The following is a 20,944-nucleotide window of genomic DNA, read 5'->3' as shown; positions in this document are numbered from 1 at the left end:
AATGATTCTATAAATGAAGGTGTGTGGAGTTTAAAAACACAGTGGAGCACTTCCTGTGTCACCACATGATGACATCACAAGGTGGAACAGAGTGTTTTCTTTCAGTTTGAGAGAAGAACTCAGTCTAAATCTGCAGGTTTGTGTGTTAAACATGTGAGAATGAAACAAAAAAACACAACTCCAGGTCTGTGTGTGACGAGGAAACGACATTAGATTAGAAAATAGCGTTTCTTGTCTAAATTGTGCTAAACTTTTGATCGGTGCAGAACAATAATAACAATTTATATTTACGACAGATCTTATCCAACCAAAGAAAGTGCAAATTAGAGAATGATAAAAACCTGTCTTACACACTTTAATATTGATCTAAAACTAAATAAAGAAACGTCTCCATTGACTTGATGAGGTAGTGTATTAAAGATTAGCATTAGCAAGACGCCTGTACGCCATTTTTTTCCAAGTATTTGAGCTGAATTTGTCTCGTCAGAGGTTACATCATTGAGCGTATGCTGCTTTTCGCCGTTTTGGAAAAGATTACGACATCATTTCTTGCTTCGCTGCTCCCCCGGTTCAACTTTACAAAAAAAAAACGTGGCTGACAAGTCTATTTGCCTTTTCTACGACTGTGTTAAGATCAGCGTTAACGTTATAAATCATTGTTGAATCAGTGGAAGTTGAGTTTGACTCGAGGCTTTTCCGTGTATCGAACCAAAGCTGGACCTGGAGGTGAAGATCTGTTTGTTTGGTTTGTTTTTAATGACTTTCTGCTCACACTATACGATCTATGAAGGACGGTTATGTTGCTGGAAAGGAAGCGAATCCTTCTCTTAGCAACGAATCAATCAAACCTGTGGCTAACGCTAACGGGAGCGACTTCAGGGAAAGAAGGACCTGATTTGTCTGTTATTAATGTTCATATCTTGATTTACAGACACAATAGTGAAAAAAAAAAACCAGGATCAGAGTCGATGGAGCAGGAAGTGCGACATGATCACTTCCTGTTTGCAGGGTTAGCTACGTCAATGTATATAAACGGTCTATGGTGACGACGGAACATTATTAAGGGTGAACAACGGTAAATTAAGAAGCGATTTAATGAACAGGGGTGTTAAGGGTAAACTAAACAAAAGGGGATTAAAAATAGTGAAACAAATGGTACCGTGCAAGGTTTAAAACAAAAACGTAAAGTTAAATAAAACACAAATTTCACAATAAATAAAATCTTACGAACACTAACCCTGTGGAGACTTGACCAAACGAGACAAACACACTGTCAGACGGGCCGCACACACCAGCAGCTCTGAACACGTGTCCGGAATCTTCTTAAATTGGTGGGAGGCGGCTGAAGGTGGACCCCAGGATTGGCCCGGCTGAGAAACTCTCCTCCAATCACAGCCCAGGGATCCAACAGCCATGATTATAGGGAAAGTAGAAGGCACAGAGAAAACATAATAGACAAATACAAACAACGCAAAGAACCTAAGGCCTAAAGCCGTAACACGATGAAAGCTGGAATAATATCAGCGCGATGCTACTCAGTAAAGCGCTTACGTGAGATTATTATGACGATTAAAGCTGCAGGTGAGAAAAATACCTCCTGATGCTCAACGTGTGGCCGATAAAACGTGATGGTTTCGATCGGGACGTCAGTTTCACTCATTTACAGTTGGTAAATTCAGTAACTGTGTCGACTGTGTGCATTTTATTGTTCGATAATCAGGAAATTTGCGTTAAGATGCAAGTTTTTAGCTTTTCATCACCTCCAAACTCCGCTGCGGTGTCTGAGAGCTGTGAAAAACACTTAAAAACTCATCGCGGTGAGTAAATAAGACGCTCAGAATGTGTAAGGTCAGGGAGAAATAACTTCAGATCAGTGCAAAACGTTTAAAATGAACTACTTCAGTTTCTCATATTTTCGTGGCATTGTTATTGTCAAAATAAAGTAAATTATCTACTTTAGAATATCCATGTGGGGCAGGGTGGTAGAAAAATGAACCATCAACTCCCCTGTTCGTGCCAATTCACTAATTTGAGTTGTTGAGATTAGTTTTAAAGCGTTTAAAGTGATTCTGTTGCGGCGTATCCTCACATAACCCTCCACATTACAGAGGCAGGTGATCAGTCTTCTCCCTGCAGACTCTGTCCCATACATCTTCCAGTGTAGATATCCGAGCCGGGATTTTAAAGAGGCTGTCTGTGTTTCGGAGACTTGGGAAAAGATTTGAGTTGTTTAAGTGTATCAGATGTTCTGCTTCAGGAACGTTTTATTGTCCGGCTTTCGTCAACTGTCAGTCCGCGTTTATTCTCCGCTGGGACGCAACTACCGAAGATAAAAAGTGAGCGATACAACTCAGGTTAAACGGGGTCTTTGCCGGAGTGATGTCATCAAAAGAAACCCGCCGATCAAGGAAGAAACAAAGAGCGTTCTCGTCGACGTGTCCCACTGTCCACACTGCTCCTACAGGGGGCGCTATGTAGGGGTCACACCATTCTTATCTGTGTCCAAATGTCCAGTTGGTAAAAAAAACAGTGCGCTCAAACTTTCCCACAATGCACCTTGTAAAGCCGTGTTCCTCAGTGGTCAGTAGAGCGGTCAGTATATCCCACAATGCACTGGGAGAGTCATAAAAACCCCAGTGGACAGAGACAGGTCTTTAACTGGACACAACACGACTGAAGCAGATGAAGCTCTGGTTTATCTCACTGTGGATCTGACTCTGACTCTATTTGCACAACACATCACCTTAAAATAAATAAATAAAATAAACATTAAATTAATAAATGAATAAACGTGTCATCCCTGGACAGACTCATGTTAAATAAGAAGAACAGTTTGTTGTAGGTGAATTAAACCTGTGGTACAAACGTCAAAATACAACACAACTCTGTTTTTCCTGTTGTTTTGTTTTTGTGTGTTGTTTTGTTTTTGTGTGTTTTTGTGTGTTGTTGTGTTTTTGTGTGTTGTTGTGTTTTTGTGTGTTTTTGTGTTTTTGTGTGTTGTGTGTTTTTGTGTGTTGTGTGTTTTTGTGTGTTGTGTGTTTTTGTGTGTTGTGTGTTTTTGTGTGTTTGTTTTTGTGTGTTGTTTTGTTTTTGTGTGTTGTTTTGTTTTTGTGTGTTGTTGTGTTTTTGTGTGTTGTGTGTTTTTGTGTGTTGTGTGTTTTTGTGTGTTGTTGTGTTTTTGTGTGTTGTTGTGTTTTTGTGTGTTGTTGTGTTTTTGTGTGTTTGGTTGATCCCCGGGTCGCCCAGGCCTTTCTGTGTGGAGTTTTTCATGTTTCTCCTCGTGTCTGGATGGGTTTCCTCCGGGTACTCCGGTTTCCCCCATCAACCAAAACATGAACGCCCTTCGAGAGACTGTTGTTAATAAATGAATTGAATTGAACTCACTCCTCAAATATGACATTTCTAAAAACATTCAGTTCACACACACACACACACACACACACACACACACCCCCACCCCCCACCCCCACACACACACACACACACACCACACATTTATTCACACACAAACGCACACACACTCAGTTTCAGACACACAAATCCTCTTTCTTTCACACATTCACTGATCGGTGCAAACTCACTTTGACATGAACAAGTTTCAAAAGTTTGCACATGTGACAAAGAAATGGCTCATGTTATAATCTCACTCCAAACGATTCCACAGACTCACAGCAACAAGAGAAAAATGATTCAGAGGCGATAAAAGTCTGAAATAAACTGTCACTGTGTAAAGTTGCTAGCATTAGCCGCTTTAACAGAGCGACAATTTCCACATCTCAGATAAAACACTGAATACTCCAGTGTGTTTGTGTGAGATCAGCTCCACATAAACTCGTCTGATTATATTTATATAATTATTTATGACACAAATCAACTTTTATCACAGTTTAAGACTTTTAAAGACACTGAACGAGGGTCTGGGGCTCTGGACTCAGTCTTATATTTAAATTTTCAATCATAATTAAAATTCAGTTTGAAATACTTCACTTTTCCTCTTTTTCACTTTGATTGACTGGTTTGTTGCTCACATTTAGCAGATGAGCCGCTCCTTTTCGTCGCCAACAAACTCTTTTAGTTATTCAAATTGAAAGCAACAAAAGCTCTCGAAAAACACTTCTGTCAAGACGAGTCAGTTCATCTCGAATCCAAACTGTCAGTCATAATGTTACATGTTTTCTATTTAAAGTGTTAAAATTGGTGCCAAAAAAATGTAATTGAAGAATGGTTTGTTTTCAATTAACTGGCACCCAACCTTTAACTGGGACGGATCTTATGAGCGCTGGAGCTGGTGGTTGTTTTTACTGCGATACTGCCCCCTCATGGACAGTGTAAAGAAGGCACTTTAGCTTTCTAGAAGTAAAGTAGTACATTTTAAACAGTTTGCAGTGGTTTAAAGCAAGAGTCAGTGACCTTTGACCCCCAAAAGAGCCATTTGGACCCGGTTTCCTTTACACTTTACATAAACAACTATAGTTTTTGCTAAATCTCTGCATAAATGTTTCTTTTCTCTGGTTAATGTCCATCTGCTCCTGACCCTCTGCAGCGTCTGCGTCTGAAGTTTCATGTTTCAGGACTGTGTCTGTGTCTGTGAGGCTGAGGTTTGTTTTTCACATAGTTCATGGTGGAGAAAAGCTGCTCACAGACGAACGTGGATCTGAACATCCACACGACTCAAACGCAGATTTATTCATGTTTACATCGGCGTTGGAGATGGAAAGTCTCGATAAATGCACAACGTTTTGGCGAGTACCGACTTCTGTGAGTGACGAAAAAGATCATAATAATCTTCCAATTTAGAACTACACTTAAAAAAACCTAACACAAATAAAATACTCTTCAATTAAATACGCAAGTTGCCCTGATCTAAAGTTATTCCTCTTACCTTCTGCAAAAAAAGGAATTATTCAGCACAATAAGGTCTTAGGCGCTTTTCACGGCTCTCAGACGAGTGTGCAGGGATGAAACAACAACAACAACTAGCATGCTAACGTGCACTTTCTGATTATCGGACAGTAAAACACACTCAGCCGACGTATTTTGATTTCCAGAGCTGTGTCTACAGTTTATCTGCTCTGGGACAAGACACATTTTGCTCAAACACGTGGGAAAAATTGGACACAGCTCGAACTAATGCGTCTCGCTAAATTTCCCTCGTCAATCACAGAGAAACGAGACGAACTGACACAACTCCACGTCTTTTAATCAATATAATTTAGTTAATATGATGTCATCTTGCTAAAACAGAGACAGAGTTGTGTAGTCAGCAAAACAGGAAGCATGTGAGGGTTTACAATGTCGCACAAAGCTCCCAGGCCTCACACACATACCCCAGTGTAATCCTACCTGCTGGCCTACACACACACACACACACACACACACACACGCTGCTTTTTTTAGCCCCCCGAGCTCTGCGACGCGCGGACCCCTCCCTGCCACACTGGGCTCTCATGGCGGCCGGGACCATCGCCGGAGATAAACAATCACAACCATGGACAGAGATTTGAACCTGAAACGGGCCGAGACCTTCTCCTTCGTCAACCCCTGGATCAGATACTTCCTGTTCTTCTTCAGCTTCTTGTTTTGGGTGAGTAAAAGATGCAGTTTTGTTTTTTTTCACGTGTGTGTGTCTGTTTTGCCTCGGTGCAAATGGCTTTGGCTGTAGTGCAGTTTAAATAAAACCTCATGTTCACTGGAGCGAGAAGAAAAGGCCAGGACCAGAAGCCAAAAAGTAAAAACGAGGATGAATAAAAGATAAAGACGTGTAATACAGAGAGAGAACACTTTAGTCTGATGGAGGTCGCACAAACTTTTCTTGTCACAGTTTGTTTCAGGTGTGATGTTGTGTTATATTTAAGGTGTGATGATGTGTGTGATGATGTGTGCGACTCTGTGACCTGCAGCACAGTAACATGGATCATAGAATCAGTGAGAGAAACAAAGACGAGAAGAAGAGGCTTTATGTTTGCAGCCTTTACGTTCTCACCTGACAGACGCTTCACAGTTTGAACATTCCTTAAAACGCTCGTCTCACGCTGTTTTCTGATCTGTTCTAATGTTTCCTCGTCACACACAGACCTGGAGTTGTGTTGTTTTGTTTCATTCTCACATGTTTAACACACAAACCTGCAGATTTACGCTGAGTTCTTCGCTCTCAAACTGAAAAAAAACACAGGTTACACACACAGATGGTAAAATTGTGTATAATAACAAGCAAAAACGAAGCGACCCGGCGTCTCCAGACAGCAGGAAACCCAGGTCACCTTTGCCCACGTGAACTCCGCCCCTCACGCATCGCCGTAGCAACCAAGTCACTCATATGGCTCCTACAATTAGATCACAGCTGAAACTCATAATAATTTAATCAGTTTTTCATAATACAGGACATTTAAGCTCGTTTAACCTTCATTACCACATTACAGAGCTTTAAATGTATTGTAGTTTTAAAATAGACAACACGTAGATCATCATTTTACTTTTATTCATTATAAATAAAGGTTGAACCACTGATTTTGGGCGTTACAAAAATAAAATGAATTGAAATGAATTGATTTTACAAACAAAATCTTAAATAAAATCCAGTTTGGCAATTTTTTTAAGTTTCAAATTTTACTTCCTGGTTTGAAATCATGACATCACACTGGGGAATTCCGCTGCTGTTACCTAGCAACCACACTGTACAGCACCGAAGCTCATCGAACGTACACGACATCATGATTCGACAAATGAAATGATAAGAAAAAAAGAGATTTATTCTGTTGGACTCATGTTTAAAAGGCCTGTGTCACACAACATTGACTCTGGTGAGGTTTAAGTCGTGTTATAATGTTGTTTCCTCCGCAAAAACAGACCTGGAGTTGTGTTTTGTTTCATTCTCACATGTTTGAGTCACACTTTATTATTATTAGTCTGTTACATCTACAAAGCTCAAAATGCGACGTTCCACCTTGTGATGTCATCAAGTGGTAGTTTTCACATTAACTCCTCCTTTTACCTTTAGTTCAGTCGAGATAAGAGACAACTCCAGGACTGAAATGATCCAAATGATTCTATAAATGAAGGTGTGTGGAGTTTAAAAACACAGTGGAGCACTTCCTGTATCGCCACATGATGACATCACAAGGTGGAACAGTGTTTTCAGCCTAAATCTGCAGGTTTGTGTGTTAAACATGTGAGAATGAAACAAACACAACTCCAGGTCTGTTTGTGACGAGGAAACGACATTAAAACATAAATCAGAAGTGTCATATGAGAATTTAAAAAGTGTTGGAAAAATGTGTTTCTTGTGTAAATTGAGCTAAACTTTTGATCGTGTAAAACTATAATTTATATTAACAAACAGATCTTTTCCCACCAGATAAATTCCAAATTAGAGAATCATAAAAACCCGTCTGTCTTACCCACTTTAATATTGATCTAAAATACAATAAAAAATAAACTGAAACGGCTCCATTGACTTTCTGTTTAAAACTCACAAACTCGAGTCAGATTCTTCTTTAATAATCTCCAGTAAACACAGGAAAGTGGAATGAGATGGAGCATAGACTGTATATGTAAATGGACATAGCTAACCTGTTAGCCGCCATGTTACAAACAGGAAGTGATCATGAGCGCACTTCCTGCTCCATCGACTCTGGCTTCAATTCACTTTACATTTGAAAACCCCTCACTCTCTGTCCCTGCGTCTGTCAGACTCGTCATTTTGGTCTTAAATGTTCGTATTAACCCTCTACATGATCCTGGGTTGTTTTTTTTTTTTTTTTTGTTTGGGTTTTTTTTTTTTAGTTATTTTGAGTTTTTGATTGTTTTTTGTTTTATTTTTTGTAATTTTTTTAGTTGTTGTTTTTTTTTTTTTAATTTTATTATAATTTTTTTTGTTATTTTGAGATTTTTTTTAAAGTTTATTTTCTTTATTCTTTTAGTTATTTTGAGAGGGGGTTTGTTTAGTTCTTTTTTTTTTTGTTATTTTGAGTTTTTGATTGTTTTTTGTTTTGTTTTTTGTTATTTATTTATTTATTTATTAGTAATTTTATTATAATTTTTTTTTATTTTGAGATTGTTTTTTTAGTTTATTTTCTTTTAGTTATTTTGAGGAGGGGGGTTTGTTAGTTGTTGTTTTTTTTTGTTATTTTGAGTTGGTTTTTTATTTTATTTTATTTTATTTTGAGTTTATTTTTTATTATTATTATTTTTCTAAACCGTGTCCTCTCTCTCTGTAACAAATCAGACGCCTTCTCTCCACAAGATCGCTCCTGCTAGCGTTAGCAACAGGTTTGATTGACAGCGTTGCTAAGCTTCTGCACCGCTGGTTTAGCACGGAGCGGCCAGGGGCGTTACCTTCAACAGCCTCGCTCCTGATTGGCTCTTTAGTTGCTATGATACTCACGGTCAGAAGTCGGAAAGCTCCAGATTAACCGCTATAACTGCTGTAGCCTCCATGAACGCCGGGGGATAGGGGGTAGGTGAAAACATCTTTTTTTTTCTGAATGCTCAAGCCTCAAACGCAGAAAAGAAAGGATAAAACAAGAGCACTCAAACACGCACGAATGAAATGCTACTTTGAGTAAGCTAACGATAACAGACCACTATTCTAATGTGGTTTAAGGCTATTAAAAGTTTATTTGTTCGATATTTTGTTAAACGATCCTTGTATTTTACTTCCACGGGAGAACAGTGCGTTTTAAACCCACGTGTGTTCACTCTTTATTTATTCTGGTCAAACAGGAGTAAGTCTGAGGTAATGGCTTGTTCATGAGCCAGTAAACTCAGTGATAAGTTCTCGGAGATAAAATGTTTTTTATCTACTGGCAAACGCTTCAGGCACAACACAATTTTTACGCTGACAGAGCATAACAATCAAGATGGAAATTTAAAATCTCTAAGCTAACCAGGGGCTACATTATGTCTTTATTATGAGTATGTCACCAACAACAAAACAGCATAAAAGAGCCGTCTTCAGCGCGCACGCCGTTTGAGCCTCCACCAACATCCAGTCACAGATACAACACAAAGAGCGAATTAAACCAATAGACCGCTCTGTCTCTTATCGTTTTGTCCAATCAGAGTGCGTTTAATGAGCCGTAAAAGATGTACTGCGGGACTTTTCTGGTGGAGGATCCGCTGCCCGTTTGTCTCTTTAATTGGAGACGTTAATGCTTTGCAGAGAATGTTCTACAAATGGTGTTAAATCGGACGTATTCTGCAAAATAAAATGGACGTTTCAGAGTTTTTTATATGTGTTCTAGTCGTTTCGTCTCACGGAGAATCTACAGTTGTTTTTGGAGTGATTCATATTTGAGTTTAGTTTTTAATCGACAATTTTCAAGACGTCATTTTGCCGATCTGCCCCTGTTTTCACCTCCACCTGCGACACGCCCGCTTCCTTTTCCGGTTTTATTTTCTTAATCGGTGATAATCGTAGGATTCGGCAGCGTCGCGTCGTCGTTTTGGTACAAATGAAACGTGCTGCTCTAGTGCGACGTGCATCTGTCCATAGGGGGCGCTACAGCTACAGCTTTATTCTGATGACGTTTACGGCGACGTCAGCTCCTATTGGACACCGCGGTTTTTGAACTTGAACTCAGCTTGAAATGTTTCTTTTATTAAGTCGTTTTAGATGAATGTTGTGATTTTATAACATAACGATCCAGAGAGAAGAGAACCATAGAGACACAATCACGGTAGGTCCACTTTAAACTCTTCTCCATGGAAACGAGCAGATGATGCAGCCCGGGTGTTTTTTTAGCAGTGGACCATTCATCAAAAATGTTCCGTCGTTCACATTTAATTGAAATAAACAGATGCTGCTTTAGTTGTGCTGCACCAAAACTGTAAATAATTCCTTTGATTTTATCGTTTTAAACCACAAATTATGTAAAAATATAATGGGTTTGTATAAAAGTTGGAGGCATATGGAGAACAAACTGAAGCATCTGCACGTTCTGAACAAACCAAACCTATTTCACCTCCTGCAAACAACATTACAACCAAACTAATTAATCAAGCCCCAATTTGATTATAATCGAGGAAACGTTTGTGTTCTTCGCACGTTTTTCCATCAGCGGGGTACACAGTCTGCTCGTACGTCGCCGTTGTTCAAAGCAACTGGTACATTCTTATGTAATCAGCCCAATCGTCACCATAATCATAAAGCACCTGCTCCTCGCCGCCTCCTAAAGCCACGAGCCGCTCCCTCATTTAAACCGTTCTGTACACGACAAACCCAAAGCCAACGGTGGAAATGAGCGTAAAACAGGATGTGCTTCTGTGCGGGCTCCATTACAGTCTCCATTAGGGCGCCCGGGCCTCCACGCCGTCGTTATATCCCTGTTTACCCAGCGGTGCGGGGCAAACAGCGGCGCGGCGTTTCGAGCGAATCAGCAGTTATGTAGCAGCCTCGTGTTGACTTTGTTTATCAGAGCGAACAGTAGAGAGGCATTATCCATCAGGTCTTTGTTCAGCCCGGCGCTGATACTCTGCAGCTGATGTCATCAACATTCCCGGGGGGCGTGGTGCTAACTGAAGGCACTGCTCTGTCAGAAGCTCTACTAGTTTAATGTGTGGCTTTGTTTTAATTCAGTCTGAGCTGGAGCTGCAGAAGGTCAGAGGTTTGTGCTGCTGAAGTCTCTCAGTCGGAGCTTTAGCCAACAGTGTTTCTGTTTGTCACTGTCTCCATTTCTGTTGACACCTAAATAGAACCGTTTTGTACAGATCTTGGGTCGGCGACCTTTAACCCCAAAGACCCATTTGGACCCGGTTTCCACTGAAAAGAAAACGCTGGAGCCGCAAATACTTGAAGATAACGCTGTATATACTGTTTGTTTTTTACCTTTACGCTGATGAAATCCATGAAGAGCAACAGAAAAAACTACATTTTATTTATGGAATGAACACATTTTGAACTCTTAAAAAAATAATAAATAAAAAAACATACCGAGCTGAAGGTCTTTTTCAAATGAATAAAAAAGCTGAGCTTAAATGATCCATATAACAACCACAAAATGCTGTGAGCATCATCCTTATGTCGCCTTTGGGCTCTCGGAGCGTCTAGTGGAGCTTGACTTGAATTAAAAAAAATAATTTGAAAAAAGCACTATGTCACTAAACATAAAAATGAAAAACAAATATTTGCGAAATTGCTGCATAAATATTTATTTGACCTGCTGAGTTCTGCTCCTGACCCTCTGCACAGTGTCTGTAAATCAGAGCTCGCCTCCACGAGTGTGACGCTTATTTTGAGCAGCAAAAAATATATAATAATAATAATAATAATAATGATGATAATTTTGTTTTAATATTTCAAGATCTCAATAATCTTCCATTTTGAACTACAAAAAAAAAAAAAAGCTAACACAAATAAAATACTACTCAAATTAAATACTTATAATTTATTTTCAGAGCCAACTCTGGTTTAGATCAGAGGCTCCTGAAAATGAATTGTTCAAATCGATTTTCTTGAGGTTTCAGGCGATCAGATGAAACTTTTTTTGCTGCTGTGTGCACTGCTTAACATTCTACCATAGATATACATGTAGAACACCCCAGACCCCATAATGTCACTGCAAAAATATTAAATCGCCCCAACGCAAAAGCCTCCCAAATACACTCCTCCACCGTGTACCCCGGGATGTGAACATGACAGTGGGGTGGAGTTTGTGGAGCCACCAGCAGGGGGCACTGGAGCAGAAATGATAAAGGTTTCCCGCTCTTTGGTCTCTCTCTGCTCACTTCCTCCTGCTCCATGACGCCAGGTGAGACTTAAGGAAAACTACAGCCAAAACAGTTTTGTTTTTTTTTTTTGTTTTTTTGAACGTACAAACTTTCATCAGGAAACAACAAACACAAACAACAAACACATTCTACACCGAAAGACGTTTTAATATTTAATCCAACCTGCCTCCGTAGAGTTATATGGGACATTGTAACTTCAAAGGCGTTTTCCCAAAATGCATTTCCGTCCATAGAGACACAAAGATCAGCCTTAAAGTGTCACACCAAACGTTCAGTCTTTACTTAAGTTTATCTGTTTAGTTTAATCTTTATCTGAACAGACAGTGAGACAATAATCTGATAAACACAGAGATGTTCTGCACCAGATCACACATAAAAAACTAGTTTCCATCTGCAACAAGATTTAGACCAAACGCAGAGAAGGATTTTTAAATATGTAATTCCACGTTTGGTTTATTTAAGCTGACGTGTTCGTGTCTGTCCTGACGTGTTCGTGTCTGTCCTCGTTCATGTCTGTGCTGACGTGTTCGTGTCTGTCCTGACGTGTTCGTGTCTGTCCTGACGTGTTCGTGTCTGTCCTTGTTCATGTCTGTGCTGACGTGTTCGTGTCTGTGCTGACGTGTTCGTGTCTGTGCTGACGTGTTCGTGTCTGTCCTGACGTGTTCGTGTCTGTCCTGACGTGTTCGTGTCTGTCCTGACGTGTTCGTGTCTGTGCTGACGTGTTCGTGTCTGTCCTTGTTCGTGTCTGTGCTGACGTGTTCGTGTCTGTCCTTGTTCATGTCTGTGCTGACGTGTTCGTGTCTGTGCTGACGTGTTCGTGTCTGTCCTTGTTCGTGTCTGTCCTTGTTCGTGTCTGTCCTTGTTCGTGTCTGTCCTTGTTCGTGTCTGTCCTTGTTCGTGTCTGTCCTTGTTCGTGTCTGTCCTGACGTGTTCGTGTCTGTCCTGACGTGTTCGTGTCTGTCCTGACGTGTTCGTGTCTGTCCTGACGTGTTCGTGTCTGTCCTGACGTGTTCGTGTCTGTGCTGACGTGTTCGTGTCTGTCCTGACGTGTTCGTGTCTGTCCTGACGTGTTCGTGTCTGTCCTGACGTGTTCGTGTCTGTCCTTGTTCGTGTCTGTGCTGACGTGTTCGTGTCTGTGCTGACGTGTTCGTGTCTGTCCTCGTTCGTGTCTGTCCTGACGTGTTCGTGTCTGTCCTGACGTGTTCGTGTCTGTGCTGACGTGTTCGTGTCTGTGCTGACGTGTTCGTGTCTGTCCTTGTTCGTGTCTGTCCTTGTTCGTGTCTGTCCTTGTTCGTGTCTGTCCTTGTTCGTGTCTGTCCTTGTTCGTGTCTGTCCTTGTTCGTGTCTGTCCTTGTTCGTGTCTGTCCTTGTTCGTGTCTGTCCTGACGTGTTCGTGTCTGTCCTGACGTGTTCGTGTCTGTCCTGACGTGTTCGTGTCTGTCCTTGTTCGTGTCTGTGCTGACGTGTTCGTGTCTGTCCTGACGTGTTCGTGTCTGTCCTGACGTGTTCGTGTCTGTGCTGACGTGTTCGTGTCTGTGCTGACGTGTTCGTGTCTGTCCTCGTTCGTGTCTGTCCTGACGTGTTCGTGTCTGTGCTGACGTGTTCGTGTCTGTCCTGACGTGTTCGTGTCTGTGCTGATGTGCTGACGTGTTCGTGTCTGTCCTTGTTCGTGTCTGTCCTCGTTCGTGTCTGTCCTCGTTCGTGTCTGTCTTGATGTCGTTCAGCTGTGGGGTTTGCAGTTTGCAGACTAATATAAGTTATTCCTGAGGTTGTGAGGTTTTGAGTCAGCGGCGTCCTGCTGTGCGTCCCGCTGTCTCGCCTTTTTACTTTTTCTTCTTTATGTTTGACTGTTGCATCAGTCCAATGTCAGATCTGTTCAAATGAGCAAGATTCAAACGTGTTATTTACTGAAAATGAACTCTGAAATGTAAAATAATAACAATAAATACAAACTGAAATGGAACATGGCACAGCTCTTTGTAATGAAACAGACCTGTGAGTCTTAAAGGGACAGTGGCTCAGTTGGTTGAGTGTTTGCCCACTGATCTGAAGGTTGTCGGTTTGAATCCCGTTCTCGACATAAGCGTCTTTGGTAGAGCAGATCCACTGATGCACTGTGTCCTTGGGCAAGACACTTATCCACTTCACCCCCAGTGTCTGTTGAAGGTGGGAAAGCGCTGTATGAAAGTGTGCCCATTTACCAGTGTTTATTTCCTGTCATAGGGGGCGCTGTTGGGCTTTGGTTAATCATTTACATTGGGGCAAAAAAGTATTTACTCAGCCTTAATTGTGTAAGTTCTCCCACTTAAAAAGACGAGAGAGGCCTGTAATTTTCAACATAGTTTCACTTCAACTATGAGAGACAGAATGAAAGATCCAGGAAATCACATTGTAGGATTTTTAAAGAATTTATTTGCAAATTATGGTGGAAAATAAGTATTTGGTCAATAACAAAAGTCTCCACAGGGTTTTCACACACTGTTGCTGGTAGTTTGGCCCATTCCTCCTGCAGATCTCCTCTAGAGCAGTGATGTTTTGGGGATGTCACTGTCACTTTCACCTCCCTCCAAAGATTTTCTATGGGGTTGAGATCTGGAGACGTCCCCAAAGCATGATGTTTCCACCCCTATGCTTCACAGTAGGTATGGTGTTCTTTGAATACAACTCAGAAGTATTTTGTTGAGTTGAGTTTTTACCAAAAAGTTGTATTTTGGTTTGATCTGACCATGTGACATTGTCCCAATCCTCTTCTGGATCATCCAAATGCTTCTGTCAAACTTCAGACGGGCCTGGACATGTCCTGTCTTAATCAGGGGACACGTCTGGCACTGCAGGATTTGAGTCCCTGGTGGTGTAGTGTGTTACTGATGGTCCCTTTGTTACTTTGATCCCAGCTCTCTGCAGGTCATTCACTCGGTCGCCCCGTGTGGTTCTTGTGTCATTTTGACCCCACGGGGTCAGATCTTGGTGGAGCCCCAGGTCTTGGTCTTGTTCCATTTTGTAATACTTGCTCCACAGTTGATTTGTTGACTCCAGCTCTTACCTGTTGCAGATTGAGTGTTCGGGGCCTGGTGTCTACAGTTTTGTTTGTGGTTCCTTTGCTCTTTGGTCTTGTCCATAGTGGAGTTTGAGTCTGACTGTTTGAGGTTGTGGACATGTGTCTTTTATACTGAGGACGAGTTCAAACAGGGGCCATTAATACAGAGAACGAGTGGAGGACAGAGGAGCCTCTGAAAGAAGAAGGTACAGGTCTGTGAGAGAATCCTACTGATACTACTAATACTAATACTTATTTTTAATCCTACAGTGTGATTTCCTGGATTCTTTCCCTCATTCTGTCTCATAGTTGAAGTGAAACTATGAAGAAAATTACAGGCGTCTCTCGTCTTTTTAAGACGGAGAACTTGAACAATTGTGGCTGAATAAATACTTTTTTGCCCACTGTATATTAGCATATACTGTAGTAGTTTTTGTTTTTTTATTCATTCTACCCAGTTTGCCTGAGAAGCAGAACTCACCAAAGTCACTCTCTGAAGATAATGTTTTTTTGTATTTTTTGCATCATCTTTTGTGCTTTGAAGTGTCGTCTTTTGTCTTGTCAATTGCGCTGGTTCCAAAATTGTGGCGAGGATTTAGCAAAACACTTCAAAAGTAACACTTGAGTTCTCCTGAGATGAATCAAAGTCTCTATTCACTCTCAATAAAAACACACGAGCGACTGCAGCAGAGTCAGAACCAAACACTGGACAATAGTGATTTTATTTCATTGTTGTGTAATATTTTATTCTAAATTAGGCTGAATTGTGTGTATTATGACACGTGATTGTGCAGTGTGGAAGGTAACGAAGTACAAGTACTTAAGTAAAGTACAAATGCCAAACAATTGTACTTAAATACATTTTACAGTGTGTACTTTTTACTTTTACTTGAGTACATTTGAGAGCAGTATCTGTACTTTCTACTCCACTACATTTTTGAACAGGACTGAAAAGTAAAAAGTACTTTTCATCTGATTTGAGGAGTTATTTTTACCATGTTCGTGGAAACATCCTGACTACTTGAGTAACTTGAGTAACTTTTTGCCTCTGTAGCTGTACTTTTACTTGAGTAATTTTTTCCTCTGTAGCTGTACTTTTACTTGAGTAACTTGAGTAACTTTTTGCCTCCGTAGCTGTACTTTTACTTGAGTAACTTGAGTAACTTTTTGCCTCCGTAGCTGTACTTTTACTTGAGTAACTTGAGTAACTTTTTGCCTCCGTAGCTGTACTTTTACTTGAGTAACTTGAGTAACTTTTTGCCTCTGTAGCTGTACTTTTACTTGAGTAACTTGAGTAACTTTTTGCCTCCGTAGCTGTACTTTTACTTGAGTAACTTTTGGCCTCTATCTCTGTCCTTGTACTACTTTTACTTAAGTAGCTTTTTCATATGTCATATTTTTTACTTGAGTAACATTTTGCTTCTGTAGTTGTACTTTTACTTGAGTAAATGCAGTACTTCTTCCATCACTGTGATTATATAAAATTGAGCTTGTGCAGTTCTTTCATTTGCTTATTCCACAAACATCGGCCAAGGCAAAACAGACAAATTACCAGGTCCTTTGTGAAACAGAAACAACAACAGAGACGCTGCTTTGGACACAATGGAGCGGTAAGTTGTGGTTCTGCTGAAAATCTCTTTCAGAATGTTCTGGTTTAAACAGAGTGATCACTGTTGGAAAGTTTAAAAAAGCTCTTTCTAATTTTGTTTTTGTAAGAAGACTGGAATAATTGTGAACTGTTAAACTGCCTTGACTCATTCTAAATAAAATAATCATCAGACTCACGTACGACTTATGTGATAAAAGTTAAATCCAGGACACAACAACAGCTCAGCCTGGTCGACGTCGGGGTCTAAGGTGAAGTTAGGGCTGGGTTTAGACGTAGCTAACCTGCTAGCCACCGCGTTCCAAACAGGAAGTGATCACGTGCGCACTTCCTGCTCCATCGACTCTGGCTCCAATTCACTTTACATTGGCAAACCGCCGCTCCTCTCTCGGTAACTGCTGCTGTTAGACTCATCATTTTGGTCTTAAATGTTCGTATTAAAGCTACAAGAGTCCTCTGACCTTTGAATAAGATTAAGATTATGTATTTTAATTGTTAATTCTAAAGTTTAATTTGCTTTGCATTATGTAGCGGGCGTGACGTTCCTCCGTGGCATCTGGACATAATAAACAACAACTGTAAATGATCTGGAGAGGCTCGACTCGCCATATAAACAGAACACGGCTCCGCGAATCGCACTCAGAGACCTCCACCTTCCTCCACCCACCTCCACCCACGCTCTATTGTGTTTATACAAGCAGGACAGAGCTGTGAGCGGCACCAAGGTGAAGCCACACAAAGACATTTACTCACCCGGGAACGGAAAGGAGCCGGTGTGTGATTATGATTCGAGGTCACGTAAAGGAGGGGAATTAGCATAGACCAGGCAATCAGCAGAACGCTAACGCTACTCAGTTTTATCTGCAGTGGGTAGTTGCGTTCTCAGCATTCTCTATTATACTTCTAGCACCCACCGCCATCTGCCCGGATTTCATTAGGACTCATACTCAACACTGTCGCTCTGCAGCTCAATATTTCACAAAGTAAGGGATTTTTTTTTGTTTTTGTAAAGTGCTACAATAACGGTAAGGACCTGGCTAGTGCTGTAACAATACGACATTGTCCTGCTGTTTATAAAACCACAGCTCTGGCTCTGAGGCTGTGGTGGTGATAATGGAAGGTCAGCGTCCTCTTGAAAGAAACAGTCAAATCATCTTGGGCAAAGATGGCGTTGTCCTTGTCTTTCAGCTGGTTCTCATTTGAATAAAGACAGAACTGAGTGTAAATGAAGTGCAAATGGGGATCGCTACAGAGCAAGAGTAAGAATCTGGAGCTTACTAATTGCCACATTTGTGATCTCGTGTTGAAATGAAAGAGAAAAAACAGCAGGAACTGAAAATGAATTCACAGACAAGACAAGTTTATTTGTAGTAAGTGTTTTACAGAATAAGAACAACATTAAATCACAATACAACAAATCAAAACATTAAAAAATCATCATGAAATTAACATTAAAGGTCCTATATCACACAAAACTGACTCTTGTAAATGTTAAGTCATGTTCTAATGTTTCCTCCTCAAAAACATAATGTACTGTTTTTCATCCAGTGATTAGAAACAAATACATATTGATCAACTTGGTTAAAATCACAATGGGAATAATTATTGATAAATAACATGTAAATATAAGTTCATATATGCGTTCATTTAAATATGATAAAAAAAGAAATAAAAGAAGAAAAAAAATATTTAAAGACATAAAAAATAAACACACTGAGCAACCAATCACAATTCAGTCTGACGTGGCTTCAGCCAATCAGGTCAAGGCTGAGCCCGTCACGCGCGTCTCAGACCAGACTCTGTTTGTGGAGCGACGTGTTGAATGGAGATTCTGAGACTGGTGAGCACAAATCAATATAAAAAATACCTAAAGTATCATTTATTTTCTCGTTTGTGACAAATGTTTGTTAAAATCTGAAGATACTGAAGTTGCTGTGAGGCCCGCGGAGGCCAGGAAACCCCGTAGCCCTGTGATCACATGACGCCCTGTGTGAGTCCCAATGTGCTGTGCTAACTTAGCATGCTAACCTCCCATAGCCTTATGCTAACCCCCGCTAGCCTTTTCACGATAAAAAATACTCTTTTTAGACATCAAAACGATTAGCTGTGGGTTGTTTCACTAAAGTTGCTGTGCACAAGACTCGTATTTGTTTGTTAAAAAGTCTTATAATTGTCCTGTTTTCCTAGTAGCACATGTTCTGTTGTAAAAATTACCCTGAAAGTCCAGTGCAAATTATTGTAATTTTGTGATTATTTTAGCGCAGATTATTAGACCTTAAAGCTGTAGTGTATGTGTAATGTACGTTAAAGCTGTTTTGTGATAATTTATTGGTGTATTGTCTATGCACTCAAAAATAGAACTAGTGAGTACCACATTTACATTATTTGGTTTGGTTTATTCTTATGGTAATCTCTTTTGAGCCTTATTGTTGTACATGTTTATTACTTTGAAATGGATGTAAACAATAGCAAAAGGGTTGTATAGTGATACATTTCATTATTTTAAGCTACTTTATTCTGGCCTTGTCTTTAGGTCAGGTTTCTTTGTTGGATCAGAATTATGAAGTGCAGAGCTGCAGAGGAGAAAGGATCATTTTTCCAGCCCAAAGAGATGAACGAACTGGTACCTCGTAACCCGACAGGTCACAAACTCAGTGAACTTTGAACGAACTTTGAACAGACAGTAACAGGCACTGAAAAGGACTTAAATCTCTATACAATACAGTATATTTTATTTGTTACAGGTATATTTTATTAGTTTTGGGTATAAGCGCTTCCCATATTTTTGTTATTTGTAAAACAATACCTGAATCCACTCATAATTTAACTTCTAATGCAAATTATTTTTCACCGTAACTCAAAGTGTCAGTGTCCTCTGTTGTTTTTCTCTCTCGGCTCGTTCATGTGTAGAGTCTGTCAGATCAGGCCTATCCTCCTTTCGCACTGGTACTAACAGTAACAGTAACTACATTGATTTATCCAAATAATACAAAAACGATACAAAAAGCAACTTAAATGCTCACTTTCTATTCGTAACACGTTGGCTAGCAGGTTAGCTCTGTTCATTTATATCTACAGTCTATTGTCGGGCCATTGTGCTGCACTGCATAAACTCTGTTCAGTTGGAAAACACACTAACAAGAATAAGCAGAAGTTTAATGAATGAATCATTTCTTACACAATCTGCCTCACTGTTTTGATTCTCCACTAGGACTCACTCCAAATCTATTGATTAATGTCACTATTCTGTTTTATGTCTTTCCACTGATGCACAAACACATAAAGCAAATGTCAGCGAGCATCTGGGACCCGTGTGTGGCCACTTATCCAATCACTATCCCTCTTGGCCGACAATGCAAATATAGAACGGCACACAAATTATAAACAGCACTTTTGGCAACATGTTCGTCACATACACTACAAAGATACGAGATGGAGATGCTGTTTGATCTACTGCGGCAGATGGCCACACAGGTGCCATCATTTCCAAGTCATAAAACAAACTTCAAACTATATTTCAAAAACTTTTCAAAGTTGATTTTTGCTTCAGTGTCAAGTCAAGGTGAAACGATGCAGAGAATTTGATCCAAACTAGACTTTTCAAGGAGTGAGGATTGAATATTGCATTGAGCACGCGACTTGGGTAGCAACATTTTCAAACCTCTTCTTCATCTATTGATCAGCTTTAAAACTAGGATGTATTTTGTTACATATGTACGTCATAGATTTGAATATTTTTGTCTGTTTTAGCTTTGTTGGCAGATTAACCATATGGGATCAACCCGTGTGTGTGATGCTCAGTCGTCCAGGTTTGATCCTACATAAAACTACGTGTAGTCGAGCGTCTGTTGGGTCGCAGGCGCAGCACAACACCACATACTCCGCCAAAAGCCAAATCCGCATGATTCTAGGTTTAATGAACGCTCTATGTGTGAATATAAATGCAGTATTTGGTTTTAGAATCACAGCATTGATTTAATAGTTACGTTGGGAGATCCTTTAAATCTGTCAAACTGCACGTGTCTTTGTTCAAGTAATTATCGAGCTCGTTTAATCTGTGGATGACGACGACTAATACGCTTTTTGAGGTTGTATTGTTCTAGTTAGAAATGTGCATTAATCAGTCTTTAAGTTAGTTTCTTTTTTTCGTGAAAATAGGGTTGATTATTAAATAGGCTTTTTTTCTAATTCATATCAGATCTGTTTGTAATCGTATCATATCGAGTCGTATTGAAAATGCACTGTATCGTGGCCCACACATCGAGGTACGAACCGTATCGTATCGGCAACTTCTTGGTGATACCCAGCCCTAGTCTTCATTACACTGAATTAGCAATAAGATTAGAAATAAGGCAGTGTCCAGCAGTAATCTGACCAGAACTGAAGGACTCTGTGTAATCCCTCAGTCGTCCAGGTCTGATCCAGAGCGAAAGGCGAAGTTTAAATCTGTCAACTGGACTCATCATTGTAAGAGTGAAGACGTGTTTGCTGCTCACCCAAGCCGCCGCTTCTTCAGACATTTTGGGGATATTCTTTATGGTTTATGTGTAGCACGCCCTCAAAATATGACTTAA

The 20,944-nt window shown here is 40.2% G+C and overlaps 1 protein-coding gene across 1 annotated transcript in view; it reads left to right on the top strand.

Annotated features, from left to right (window-relative positions):
- The first annotated feature begins 5,455 nt into the window (after positions 1–5,455).
- tspan33b (tetraspanin 33b) overlaps positions 5,456–20,944 on the top strand; it is a 48,580-nt gene continuing 33,091 nt past the window's right edge. Inside the window, exon 1 of the mRNA XM_033968776.2 lies at positions 5,456–5,584. Coding sequence (XP_033824667.1) covers positions 5,489–5,584 — 96 coding nt within the window. The 5' untranslated portion in view covers positions 5,456–5,488. The remainder of the gene's footprint in view (positions 5,585–20,944) is intronic.

Source organism: Periophthalmus magnuspinnatus, chromosome 6 (assembly GCF_009829125.3).
Source record: "Periophthalmus magnuspinnatus isolate fPerMag1 chromosome 6, fPerMag1.2.pri, whole genome shotgun sequence".
Classification (NCBI taxonomy): domain Eukaryota; kingdom Metazoa; phylum Chordata; class Actinopteri; order Gobiiformes; family Gobiidae; genus Periophthalmus; species Periophthalmus magnuspinnatus.
Note: the sequence above shows the minus strand (reverse complement) of the source record. Positions and strands in the feature narration are given on the sequence as shown.